This window comes from Narcine bancroftii, chromosome 1 (genome assembly GCF_036971445.1).
Source record: "Narcine bancroftii isolate sNarBan1 chromosome 1, sNarBan1.hap1, whole genome shotgun sequence".
NCBI classification, from domain to species: Eukaryota; Metazoa; Chordata; class Chondrichthyes; order Torpediniformes; family Narcinidae; genus Narcine; species Narcine bancroftii.
The window spans coordinates 272,099,459-272,113,064 of NC_091469.1; the positions used below are offsets into that span (position 1 = coordinate 272,099,459).

Genomic DNA, 13,606 nt, shown 5'->3' on the forward strand with positions numbered 1-13,606 from the left:
GTTCTCATTTTGCATGTTATTGATATACATAAGTTGTTGGCCCAGATATTGCCAGTGAATTAAAGCAACCCTGGGATTTATGAGCATGTTTACAAAATGAATAAATTAGAATTTACCATTAAATTACGTAGATTGCATATCATTTTGCTATCTGTTGGATTCCAGATGGATCACAATTTAATCTGAACTCATTACTTTAAATAGGGATTGTAGAGCTGAGGTTACACAGCAAAGAGCAATTTTATTTTCATAAATTATTTTGGTTTACTTTTCAATTTTTATTTGTTTTGAAGGGCTTTTATATTTTTATACATTGTACTGTTGTGTAATTTGTAATTTTTCAAAAGTATGTTTTTGTTGTAATTTTACTTTTATACATTGTACTGTTGTGTAATTTGTAATTTTTCAAAAGTATGTTTTTATTGTAATTTTTTTAATCTAACACTAAATTACCGGTACTCTGATCTTCCAACTTTGAGTGCCGGCAAAACTGTCAAGAGTTTTAGAGCACATAAGAGACATGTGCTTCCTCAGGGCACAAAAGGTGAGCTGACTACCTCACATACCCCACCACAATTATCCAGGGTATTTGGTAGTAGCAAGCTAGGCCTTCCACATCCACATCAAGTATGCATGGGCATGGGGAGGAAACAGGTAAGCAATTCCTTGTGACTGGTGTTAACAAAAAGATTTAGTGCAAGATGTGAGTGAGATGCTAAAAAATTCTAATAGTACAATCATTCATATCATAATTAGAATGGTAACAGGATTGAGAAACTTCTGTCAAGCGAACAAGAAAAATTTAGATGGTGCCTCTTAAACTATTTTCCCAAGTAAGAAGGTTGATTACCCAAGGTCAAATTTGTGTGATGAGATGAGATATTCAATTATATGGCAAATTATAATGATTTAGAATGCTTTCCTTGACAAGATAGCTGGAATCAGATTGAACTATCATTCAAAATGTCATTAGAAACATGCCCATAAAGTCAAAATTTACTTGGTCCCTGGGAAAGGGAATTAATTGGATAGTTTCTTTGGAATGCCAGCACAATTTCCATAACTTCATTTGTTTGCTCCAGAGAATTAATAAACAAATGTGTATCTTTTTGCCCTGGGCTGTTCTCTCCCAGCAGAGGGCACTGTTTGGCTGCATTTATAATTCCAGTTCAATGTTTTGTTCATAATTTAAAATATTTCCACTTTGATGGATATAAAGAATCCACCATTTTGTCAATGCAATGAAATGGTTCAATAAACATCATTCTGCTGACACCAAAAGTATTATTTAAAACAAAGTCTTCCTCTCAGTTAAAATTATAGCAGTTTTATTTATTTCAATTACATGTATCTGGCAGGTTCTTTCAACCATTACAATGCAGCATGGAGGCAGAAAGAAATAGGGAATTGGAATATATTTTATCAAAGGAGTTCAATCTATAAATAAAGATAGATTGCTAGGGATCTATCAGTGAATGAACAGTTCCATACCACTTTAATGCAATGTACATTTTCAATAGAAATGACAAGTGCAGTCAAAAATGTATGAAAACAAATGACAATAAATGTCCAATTACTCAACTTTCATATTCCAACTAGTCTCAGCAGAATGAGGTGGAAAAGGGCTGAGGTCAGGGAAAGAAATTAGTAAATCTTATTGAATTTGAGTTATTGGCAGATACACTGGTTAATTTTGTTGGGAATGTCTTTTTTAATTGACCACAATAAATTACCCTATTTGTTAATGGCAGAAACTATTGAAAGGGAAATTGCTGAGCATGTGTGAGAGGAGTCGAAGGGTTACAAGGAGATAAGGAGTTTGTATGGAACTACAGGTAATGGGTTTGCTTTTCCAGGAGAAAGCATGGCCCTGATAAACCAAATTGGTCCTTTAAAATTGTTATAGTATATCATATGATACTTGAGTAGGAAATACTAATTTTAATTACAGATTAAGTGGGGTTCCGACGTTTCCTTTATTTCAAAAGTAAATGCATTTCCAGGTGTCAAGAGATTATGAAAACCACCACATATATGATTATTTCCTTCAAATACAAAGAAATATAAAATAAGGCATAATCTCTGTATTACAGTTTAATGTTGCCCTAGATCAAAATGTCTAATTTGCTTGATTTCAGTTTAACTTATTGAAAGAATTTGCCCAAATAGATCAGTGTTTAATATGATCATACCCCAGAGGCTGGTGGAGAAGCTGTCTTCTCTTGGGCTCAACACCCCTCTCTGTAACTGAATTCTGCTCTTCCTCATGGAAAGACCACTGTCTATCCAGGATGGTAGTAGAACATCAACACCACCAACACCTCACTTGTCATGAAGGCACAACAGCGACTGCAGTTTCTGAGAAAACTAAGGTGGGCAAGGCCACTGGCCAATATCCTGTCAACTATCTACAGTAGCTCTATCGAGAGTGTCCTGGACGGCTACATCACAGTGTGGTATGGTTGCCATAGAATATTGGATCAGAGGTCAACCCACAGGACCATAAGAGTGGAGAGAGGATCAATGGGGACTCTCTCTTCCCTTCATTAATGGGATTTACCAAGATTGTTGTCTAAAGAGGGCACACAAAATCAGTGAGGACCTTTACCACCCTGCACACAGCATAATTCAGCATTCCCATTACGAATGAGCCAGAACCACAATGCTGAGAAACAACTTCTTCCTATGGGCAGTGAAACTGCTAAAGACTGATGATACAAACAACTCATACAAACTATCCATGACTCTATTCCTTATTTAAACAATAATATGTATTTATTTACTTTAATATTTGTTATACATACTGTGCACATGTGTTATGTCAGTATGTATATTTGCAGTGTTTTACACCAAGGACCGGAGAATGCTGTTTCACCAGGTTGTACTTGTACAATCAGATGATAAATAAACTTGAACATGAAAACAGGAGCAGGAGTAGGTTATTAAGATTGTCTATTATGCATTCAATGGAATCATGGCTGAACCTCTATCAATGGAGTATCAATGTACTCTTTCTGCTCTCTCCTAATACCCCTTGAATTCTATCTCTGTTCTTAAGTAGATACAGTGAATTCTCTGTAGATACAGAGAATTCCAGATTCACCACACTATGCATGAAGAAATCCTCTCCTCTCCGTCCTTAAATGATTTACCCCATATCCTGAAACTCCAACCTTGCTCTAGATATCCACCCTGCATCCAGTCTGTCCAACTCTGTCAGAATTCAATACATTTCAATGAGATGCCCTCTCAGTCTTCTAACCACTATTGAGTACAGGCTTGGTCAACCCCAATCTCTCCTCATAATGACAGCCTGGGAATCAATTTGGTGAATTCTCATAATGCTCCTTTCATGGTAAACACATCATTCTTTTAGCCAAATTGCACATATTATGCAGATCTAATAAATGAACTAATGCTTTGAATGAAGGCATTCATCATTGTATCTTGGTACTCATATTTTGTTGTTCGTACTTTAGCTCTGGCCAAATTATATACGAGCACCGCGCCAAGAACTTCCAGTGTTCAAATAATGTTTAAGAAAAAAAAACACTCACAGCGTTCTTCAAGTCAAGGTACTTGGTATTTCTGGTGACTGGAATTCCCGATAAAAAGGCCAAAATGTCATTGTTTGCCTAGATGTGTGGAAAAAATAAAATTGTAAGATTTTGGTTTTAATTGGAATATTATAATACTGTGGGTTTTTCCCTATGTTCCTGTGTCTTTTCTTTTACCCCGTACCATTGAAGGGCTGGACAAAAAATATTACCCACCTTTCACTTTCAGCACTTCAAATACATTTTGAAATGTCTGGCCTTCCTAATCTTATTATGACCTCTGACCAAAATATTACTTTATTCATAATTATTTTTTATAATTGATTTTAAAAGTTTTAGTTTTTCTTTTAAGTACCACACTAAATTCTTGAATAGTTTAATGGAAAATATTTTGACTTTATAAACGCTAATGATCTAGAACAGAATTCACATCATACTCAAATTCCTCATGTTGATTTGTCCCTTCTTATCCACACAACTTCCTCTAATCTTATACAGCCTTCATATCTTATTACCATTCCAAATGCTCCTTCTCCATTTCAAGCAGTCACAGATCAAAGGCTTGCAATAGTCAATGGCTATGTTGCACATCCTCAAGGAAGCTTGGAACACATTCTTGTGTTTTGAATCTTTTTCTCTATCTTCTAGTAATCTCCCTTAAAAATCAGAAAGGATTCTGACCCAAAACATTGACATCATTGCTCAGCATTGACATTTCCTGATCCACTGAGCTCCTCCAGTTTCTGATAGTTTGCTGGTAATCTCCCTACTCCACATAACTGATGGAAAGCAATTTAGACCTTATTGCCAGGGTGGTTACCTTGGAAGAGAATGCTGATACTGATTTGAGAGAATTTGAAGGATGTTGCAGAGACAACATTGGTGTTGTTTTCCTGTGGGGTCCAAATCCAAAAAACATGTAAAAAGCAGGAATTATCGCTGTCTGCTAGGCTGTGAGTTTCATGGCGAGTTTGAGATACAAATCTTCAAATAGCTTTGCATCAATCAACCACTGAAGGTGGTAATGGATTTCACCATCGGCAGTTGCCTTCAAGATATAGCTCCCAGGATGTTGGAAGAGAATGAAGTTTGAGGATTCTGACATGCATATTTATGACTTGAGGGCAGTGTGGGAAGATTCGAAGGTATTTTATTTGCAGATTTTCAGATTTATTGACAGAATACACACATGACATCACATACAACCCTGAGATTCTTCTTCCCGATGATGCAATATTACCATTTATTCATAGTGCAAAAAAAAACTATTCAATGTACACATGTAAACAAATAAATAAATTTAAATTTTACATTTTTAAATTTAGACATGCAGCACAGTAACAGGCTAATTCCATCCAATTTACACCACATTAACCTACACCCCTGGTATGTTTTGAATGGTGGGAGGAAACTGGGGCCACTGAGGAAAATCATACAGACATGGGGAGAATGGACGAACTTACAGATAAGAGCTGGATTTGATTCCCAATCCCAATCGCTGGTGCTGTAAAAACATTGTGCTAACTGCTATGTTAATCATGAAGTCCAAATGTAAACAAATGGACTCTGCAATACATAATAAACAAAAAAAATCAATAAATTGCAAAAGTAAGACTCCTTAAATGAGTCCCTGATTGAATTTCTTGTTGAGGAGTCTGATGGTGGAGGGGTAGCAGCTGTTCCTGAATCTGGTGGTCTGAGTCTTATGGCACCTACACCTCTTTCTTGATGGTAGCAGTGAGAACAGAGCACATGCTGTGTGATGTGGATTCTTGATAATTGCTGTTGCTCTCTGACAGCAGTGTTCACTGCAGATGTTCTCGAAGGTGGGGAGGGTTTTGCTTGTGATGTCCTGGGCTGTATCCACTATCTTTTGCCAGGCTTTATGCTCAGGGGTATTGGTGTTCCCACATCAGACCGTGATGCAGTCAAACATCTGTGGAAATTTATCAGGGTTTCTAATGTCATATCAAACCTCCATAAACTCCTGAGGAGGTAAAGGTGAAGAAGAGGGCCTTGGGTTTGTGAATGTTGAGTGTAAGGATTATCCTTCCATATGCTTGCACACATAATCACGATCGTTTAGGATCTTGGCCACTCAGCATGGACAAATGAAAGCACTGTCTTCCTACTGCAGTTCTATTCTGAGGTTTGAATGACCTTGGGACTGGAATGTTGTGATTGTGAGTTAAGCAGTCTTCTGTCAGTTCCGAAGATTAGTTTCACGCTCACAGGTAGTTTGTTGGAGGTGCAAGAAAGATTCAGAAAAGTATTAGGTCAATGATACAGCATTTTTTGACTTCAGTCTCTACCGAAATTGGTTCTATTGTAGATCCATAGTTTATTTCATGCTGCTCTGGAACAAATCTTAGACAGAGACAAATTTCTATGGGAAATCAAATGTGATAAAGCTATTTCACAATCCCTCCCAAAATGATGAATTGAGAGTCTTCAGTGAGGTCAAAGGAGGTCACATTTAATGGTAGGGTTGCTACCTGCATCTTTCTTGGAGTCGTTGCACCGTGAAAGCCACAAGATGGACGGAATCCACACTGTGATTTGGAGGAGCAGCTGGGAGAAGCCAGTTGAGGAGGACCTTGGCAATAATTTTCCCTCTAAGGTTACCACAATTGGTCTGCATTATTGAAAATGGACACAATTATGGCATATCTGAGGTCCCTCTGACGTGTACCCTTCTCTTCATGAGGAGATAGTGGGATTTGTGGCTGCAGCTATTCATTAATATGTTTTAGAATTCCATCAGGGATAATGTGAGCTCTCATGACTTTCACAGTCTCTTCACGGGTGCCAATTATGGCACATATCAGGGCAGCCATTAAAAGTTTGCAGCTCCTGCTGGCTGGGAGTTTACATTCACTGAATACAAGGTATTAACTGAAAAGGACTGCCATTATGGTATTCCTGAGAGCTGTGACATTGATCATCTGGCATCAACACCTTTGTTAACACTGGCTTCATCAATTTCCTTAGTTTTCTCTTCAAAAAAACTGTTAAATTCATGAGGCACGATTTCCCATACACAAAGCCATGCTGATGACTGTTCTTAATCAGTTCTTGCCTTTCCAAATGCAAGTTGATCCTATCCCTCAGAATCATGTCGAAAGCCTTTCCAGAGATAACCCAAATGACCAGCAACACAATCTGATGCACATTCACAATGCTGCACACTCCCTTGCAGCAAAACAACACGATTGTTTACGTTGTTGTGTTACATCGAAACATGGAACTTAAAGCCTCCAGTACAAAACTCATTAAAAATTGTTTACCTCATCTAAGACAGCAAATCGTTTAGCCCTCTGTCTCTGGCGCAACAATACAAGACCAGCAATTATGTCAGAGGGTACAATGTCCAAGTCTCGGAAGAATTCAGCAAAAAGAAAAGCAACTTCAGAGTAGGCATCCTGTAAAACAGAAAAAGCCAAATGATTAAACAAAATACTGCTCTCATTTAAAACTATGCTTAATACATTATTTATTCTGAGAACTGGAACAAATTATTACAAACACATCACTTCTGAGATTATCATGTATTTTGAAAAGATTTATTCCAATGTTGAATTCATGAGCAAAAGAATTTTAATAATCTTAAATATCCTACACAAAAGCAATGCAAAGCATGACACCTTCCAGTTAGTTTTCAACTGCTATAACTCCTCAAAGGAACATCCTCAAGTAGAAATACAATAAAAGGAACCTTGAAATTTTTCTGGATTTTTCCATCTGAAGACTGTCAGTGTAAAACTGCTCCCAGGGTCACCTTTAGCTCTCATCTTCAAGATTGCAGACTGAGCTGTAAAGGCACCTCCAAATCATTAAAGAACTTAGCCAAGGAAAAATTGCTGAAAAAAACATGTGCTTAAGCAAGGTCTCTTGAGCCACTGATCTAAGCTAGTTTGGTCATTCTCCATTTGGCTTTTGATCAACAAATTATACACCTGTAAGTAGTGGTAAAACAATCAATTGCAATGTTCTCTAAGAGATTTAATTGAGTTTCAGAATTGTAAATCCCATTAAGTATATATTTTTTCTGGTATTCCTTAAGATGGGTACTTTCTGTGAGATGCTAAAGTTTCCATCTTTGTTTTTAGAGAAATCCCTGCACTTTTTCAGTAATATCTTGCAATTTGCACATAGAGATAAAGTTCCTTGCTTATATCCGAAATGGAGTTTGAATTCACAAATATCTGGTGCAAGAGTCAAGAATGTTACCAATGAGCCAAGGCTGGCACATTTTTTTGTAATCTAGCAAAAGAAAACAATAAAAAAAATTCAGTCAATAACTATGAAGAATAATTAAAATATAAAGAGAAAAGGAACAAAAATGTAAAAGATAATATTAAAAAGAAATGAGAATTAGGAAGACCTCTTAATAGAGTTTTTGTCTTAACGGTTCAAACCAACATGTCAATTTTTAATTTATTTATGCTTATCACTGTAGAGGAAATCATATTAGGGCATGCATTATGGAATATTCTCCAATGTATTAGAGCTAAATAGCTTGAGTAAAACATCTTGCCATGCATTAGTTGAAAATAGTTTTACCTGATAGAGAGGCCCAGGATAATGGGTCAAATTGAATTCCATATAACCCACCAGCCTGTTAATCTGGCAACATTGCTGCCAATAATCAGAAAATCTCATTTTCTATTGTTCTGTGAGTAGAATTGACCATAAGTGGTGGTAAAGCCTTTGGACAATGTACCCTGAGGCCTCAGCTCTACTTTTGGTGTTTGTACAGTCATTGTTGATTTTAAGGGTGTCATATATTCACGGACATTTAAAAACAGATGAAATTAAATGTAAAAATTACATTAAAGTCAAAACTAGTGGGGAGGGAGTCACGCGATGGAGTAGTGGCTGGTTGGGTGGAAACAGCCCTCTCCAGAGAAAAGAAAAAAAAAGTGTGGAAAAAACAGAGCTCAATAAACATAAAATACAGGAAGAGAAAGATAAAGTCACAGAGAAGAGACAGAAGATGACACCCAAAAGAGAAAAAGAAAGAATAACAGAGAAAAGGGAAGAAGGAAAATCACTGGAGAAGAAAAAAGGCCTTACCTGCACGTCGGAGCAGAGAGCCACCGTGGAGAGGAGCGGCCGACCTCCGGTGTTGGTGAGTCCCCAGAGGAGCGGTGTCCTCCTGACCGGCGGACTCCAAAAATGGCTCTCGGTGCCAAGAAGAGGTGCGCAACTGCGCATGTGCGAAGAGTTGCGCACGTGCAGTGCACAAGTTAAAGAAAAGATTAACGCTGGCGGGAGGGGGACTCAGCTGAGGTGCGGCCAGCTGAGAGACGCCCAGTATCGGGGCGTTTGACTGGGGGAAGCAAGCAAGAAAAAAAGACTGGTGAGAAAGAGAATGAAGGGCTGGAAGAGGGTGAACGGCAACAGGGCGATCGGCAGGGAGACGACCTGCGGCAGGGAGACGACCTGCGGCAGGGAGACGACCTGCGGCAGGGGACCCAGCGGCGGGTCGGCCTGAAGCACGGGGCCCAGCGGTGGGTCGGCCTGCAGCACGGGGCCTAGCGGCGGGTCGGCTTGCAGCAGGGGGCCCAACAACAGGAGACACAGCAGCTGGAGGCCGAACAAAGATACAGAAACAGCTCACCAGAGAAGGATGAAGATACACAGATACAGAGAAGAGATGAAAATGACACAGACATAGATACAGACACAGAAGAAGAGGAAGAAGACCAAGAATTTCAAAGGAAAGAAGAAGGTAAAATAGAAGGACAAAGTTTAGATAAAGCCTTTTTTGAAGAACAAATTAGGTCATTAAAAGAATGGCTATCATTAGAATTTAGTTCAATCAAAAGAAAAATGAAAAGAGGTGAAGACAGAATGCAAAGCTTAGAGTTGGTCATGACTGAAATAGGGAAAAGAGTAGATAATGTGGAGGAACAAGAAGCTGTTGTAGAAATGGAGATAAATGATTTCAGAGGGAAGTTGGAAGAGAGCAAAAAAAAAATTAAAGAGACACAAGATTTATTGTCACGAAAAATTGATGTATTGGAAAACTACAGTGGGCGAAACAACATAAAAATAGTGGGCCTGAAAGAAGGCAAAGAAGGGGTCAGATATGAAGGAATTTATAAATAAAAGGATGGATCCCGAAGGTGCTGGGAAGGTCAGATTCACATGAAGAAATAGAAATCGAAAGGGTGCATAGAGCGCTAGTACCGAAACCGCCACCACAACAAAAACCGAGATCCATATTGGTAAAATTTCTAAGATATACGACAAGAGAAAACATACTGGAACAGGCAAGAAAGAAGGTTAGAGAAGACAATAAGCCATTGGAATATAAGGGACAAAAAATATTTTTTACCCGGACATAAGATTCGAATTTTTAAAGAAGAGGAAGGAATTCAACATGGCGAAAACAATTTTATGGAAGAAAGGGTATAACTTTATATTAAGACATCCAGCAGTACTCACAGTATTCATTCCTGGGGAATGGAATAGACTGTTCTTGAACCCAAAGAAAGCCCATGAATTTGCTGAACATTTGCAGGACAGGAGAAGAGAGGAGGAGGAAGAGGAGTGACAAGAAGGATGACCGGCAAGAAAATATACAAAAATATGTAAAAATATAAAGTAAAGATAATGTATATATAAAGATTTAAAGATGGATAAGAGTAGGGGAAGAAGGGAAAAAAGAGAGAGAGAGCTTTGTTATAAGTATAGGAAAATAGTGTTCTCTGGGGGGGGGCTGGGGGGGGAGAATAATGGTCACTGTGAAATCAGTTGACGCTTGCGAGTAAGTTCGCCAACCGAATGGAAAGGAGTTGTGGTTGCCGTCAAGGGACAAGGGGCAATCCAAGGAGCAGAGGTTCATTTGGGGTTAAAGGGTTGTGGGGATTGTTGGAGTATTTCATGTCTTAAGTGCGTTGTCATATATTGAGATTAAAAAGGAAAACTTAAAAAACAGTAATGGAAAAAAGGGATGGAGGTGGTGAAGAGACGGAAAAGAAGTGAAAATAAAGATATAAGATGGCCACGTTGGACTATTTGACTACAAACATTAACGGAATATATAATCAAGTTTAAGTGTATCCCATTGGAAAAAAAAAATCACATATAATTTAAAAGACAAAGTTACAATGATTGCAAAAACCTGGGAACCATATATGGAACATAACAGAAAGAGCAGGCCAAGGACCACCAGCACCTAAAATGATAAGATAAACACGATCAGATTTAATGTGAATAAGTAGATGATACGTCTTTTTTGTTTGTATTCCTTTTGTATAAAGATATTGTTTTATTATATTTTATATGTTCAATATTTACTGTTTTTGGAGGGGGTGGGAAGGGGGAAGGGAGGGATGGAGGGAAAAAAGAGAAAATGTCACTGTGAATATTTAAAGAGATGCATCTGTAAATATATTGGTTGATATGGTTCATAGTGCGATAAAGAATTACAACAAAAAAAATCAAAACTAGTGGGAGAGCTTTCAACAAGGAGATATGGTTATACTTTAAGGAGTAATTATTTAAGACAGGTGTACAAGAATTTCTTCTAACTGTTAGTTATGAATCTCTGTAATTCTCTTCCCTAGAGAGTTGTGGAAACTAGGTCCCTGAAGTTCTTTAAAGAAAAGACAAATGAATTATTGAAAGATTGGGCAACTATAGCGCAGAAGAGGCGTTGAGAAGATCAGAATAGACATGTTCATATTGAATGAGGGGCAAGCTTGAAGGGCTCCTATTTTTCTTATATGTATTCTTTTTGCACATGAAACCATGTTAAACTAATAAAAACAAAAATCTACAGAGAAATTAAAAGAAAAATAATTAATGTTACCTTTTATTGATGACAACAACTCCACTCAAATGATTGGGTTGCATTATATACATCAGCAAAGTTGATGTATATTTTGCAATCTGAGTGGCCATTGCAAAGTATACCCATCTCAGAAGATATAGAACATCCTTAGTCTACAGGCAAAATCCAGAGGCCAGGAAAAATGTCAGATCCATGAGTGCATCTTCCAGGGTACTCTACTGCTCCTGGGTAGCTCAAAACACATTAATACAACAGCACTCTGCTGTTGGACGGTTCTACCCCATTACAAACAAATTCTCAGTCTTCATTGAGGCACTTTAGCAGGATGAGAAACAGAACAAAAGTCTGAATATTCAAGTTCTCTGATCTGTCTCACCAATTGTAGATGCAAAGTTCACATTTTGAGGGCTTCATCTCATTGCAGTTGATAATCCATGAGGAATACCTGCAATTTTGAGTGCTAGCCACAAATATTTTTATCTGCCTGTTTTAACCTGATAGTATAACTATTTTTCAAGAGATTAGATTTACAAACAAAACCCCTTCAAAAGTGACTCAGAAGAAACAGATTTTTAAGTTTACATTCCCAGTATCTGATATTTTTAGTTGAGCTTTTGCTGCTCTTCTCACTACAAACCTGTTGCATCCCCACTTTTCCAGTCACTGTCCCCATGCTGGTCCATCTTCCACATCTTCAATGTGCCTTTCACCTTGATGCAACATGTCGGCCAGTGCAGTACCCCAGACACAGTCCTATGACCAAGTGGTAGAGTGCAGTTGGATCTACAGCAGGATATGAATTTAAGCTAATAAAGCTCAGACCAAACTTGACGTGGTGTGAGAAAGTCTGGTTCCTGTTCATATCAGCCTGTCCTCTTGCCTCCAATCCCTGTAGGGTATGCTGGCCAGCAATGGGTGATCCCTAAGGATCTGAACATAGAGTAGGAAGTGGGCCGGGAGAAGAAGTGCTGAATCATAGAAATCCATTGATTTTCATTGGTCTTTAACTGCAACCTTCGCCTACTCCCCACACATTTTCAGGAGCTGAGGCAAACCTGCAGAGCCCAGAATTTGAGGTACCTACGACTTAAGTAACAGGCACGGTGCATCAAGAGACTAGGTGGGCAGATATAGCCCTAAAGGACTACCTCACCTATCCTGCATAGCAGATGTAGTACACTACAGATGCAATATTTTAGTAACTGTAAATAAATACACACTTCTTTTGCACAGAGCTCCAGTATATGAGTTAAACGAGAAAGTCTGCCATCGCTCTGAATGTAGTTTAATACAGAGTGCTGGTGAATCTCAACAGGCCAAATAAACCAAAGATATATGACCAGTATTTTGATCATGAGCCCTTCATCAAGGTATGTGCAGAAAGTAGGCAGGTCCCAGAATAAAAAGGTGGGGAGAGGAGTGAAGAGGGAGCAGGGGGACGAAAACAGGCCAATAGGCAAAAGGTCATAGGTGGATATGGGTGGGAGGGCTGGAAGTGAAAGGGGAAGAGAATAGCTCTCTGAATAGAGATGGAAGGGAGTGGAGAGATGGAGGATAGAACACAGAGGGAAAAGGAAAGACGGGGGTGGGACCTAATGGAAACTGGAGAAATCAATATTCATGCCATCTGATTGGAGAGTGCCTAGACAGAATATTAGGCGTTCTTCCTCAATTTGGCAGTGCATGAGGTCATGGAGAAACAAGTTAGTGCAGAAATGAAATGTTAGGCCACTGTGTGGTCCCCACTATTGCAGCAACAGAGCAAAGGTACTCAACCAAACAATCTCCAAATCTGCATCCAGTCTCGCTGATGTTGAAGAGGCCTCAATGGGAGCACCTAATACACAAATGAAGAGTTCATCACTGGGATGGGCTGTTTGGAAGCACATTGATGGTGAAGGAGGAGGTGTTGGCACAGGTGTAGCATTTCCTGCAGTGGGAAGGGATGAGTGGTTGAGGGAGTCACGAAGGGAATGGTCTCTGCAGAAGGCGAAGAGTGGAAGATATGCCTGGTGGTAGGATCACATTGTAGATGGCAGAAATGCAGAGGATTAATAGGTTGGATGTGGTGGCTGGTGGGGAGGTAGGTGAAGACAACAGGAATTCTGTCCTTGATGCATCGTGGGGCTGGAGGGTGCCAGGGCAGATGTGCAGTAAATAGAGAAGATTCGAGAACAGACTGAGTTGATGGCAGTAAAGGGGAAGCCATATATTTTGAAGGAGGACGTCTCAGATGATCTGGAAT

The 13,606-nt window shown here is 38.9% G+C and overlaps 1 protein-coding gene across 6 annotated transcripts in view; it reads right to left on the reverse strand.

Annotated features, from left to right (window-relative positions):
* Positions 1 to 13,606, reverse strand: part of dagla (diacylglycerol lipase, alpha) — a 203,050-nt gene that overhangs the window by 84,404 nt on the left and 105,040 nt on the right. For all 6 annotated transcript variants that reach the window (XM_069899054.1, XM_069899074.1, XM_069899082.1 and 3 more), the window contains 2 exons: positions 6,845 to 6,979; positions 3,558 to 3,635 (listed from right to left, as the gene is read on the reverse strand). In XM_069899054.1, coding sequence (XP_069755155.1) covers positions 3,558 to 3,635; positions 6,845 to 6,979 — 213 coding nt within the window. The remainder of the gene's footprint in view (positions 1 to 3,557; positions 3,636 to 6,844; positions 6,980 to 13,606) is intronic.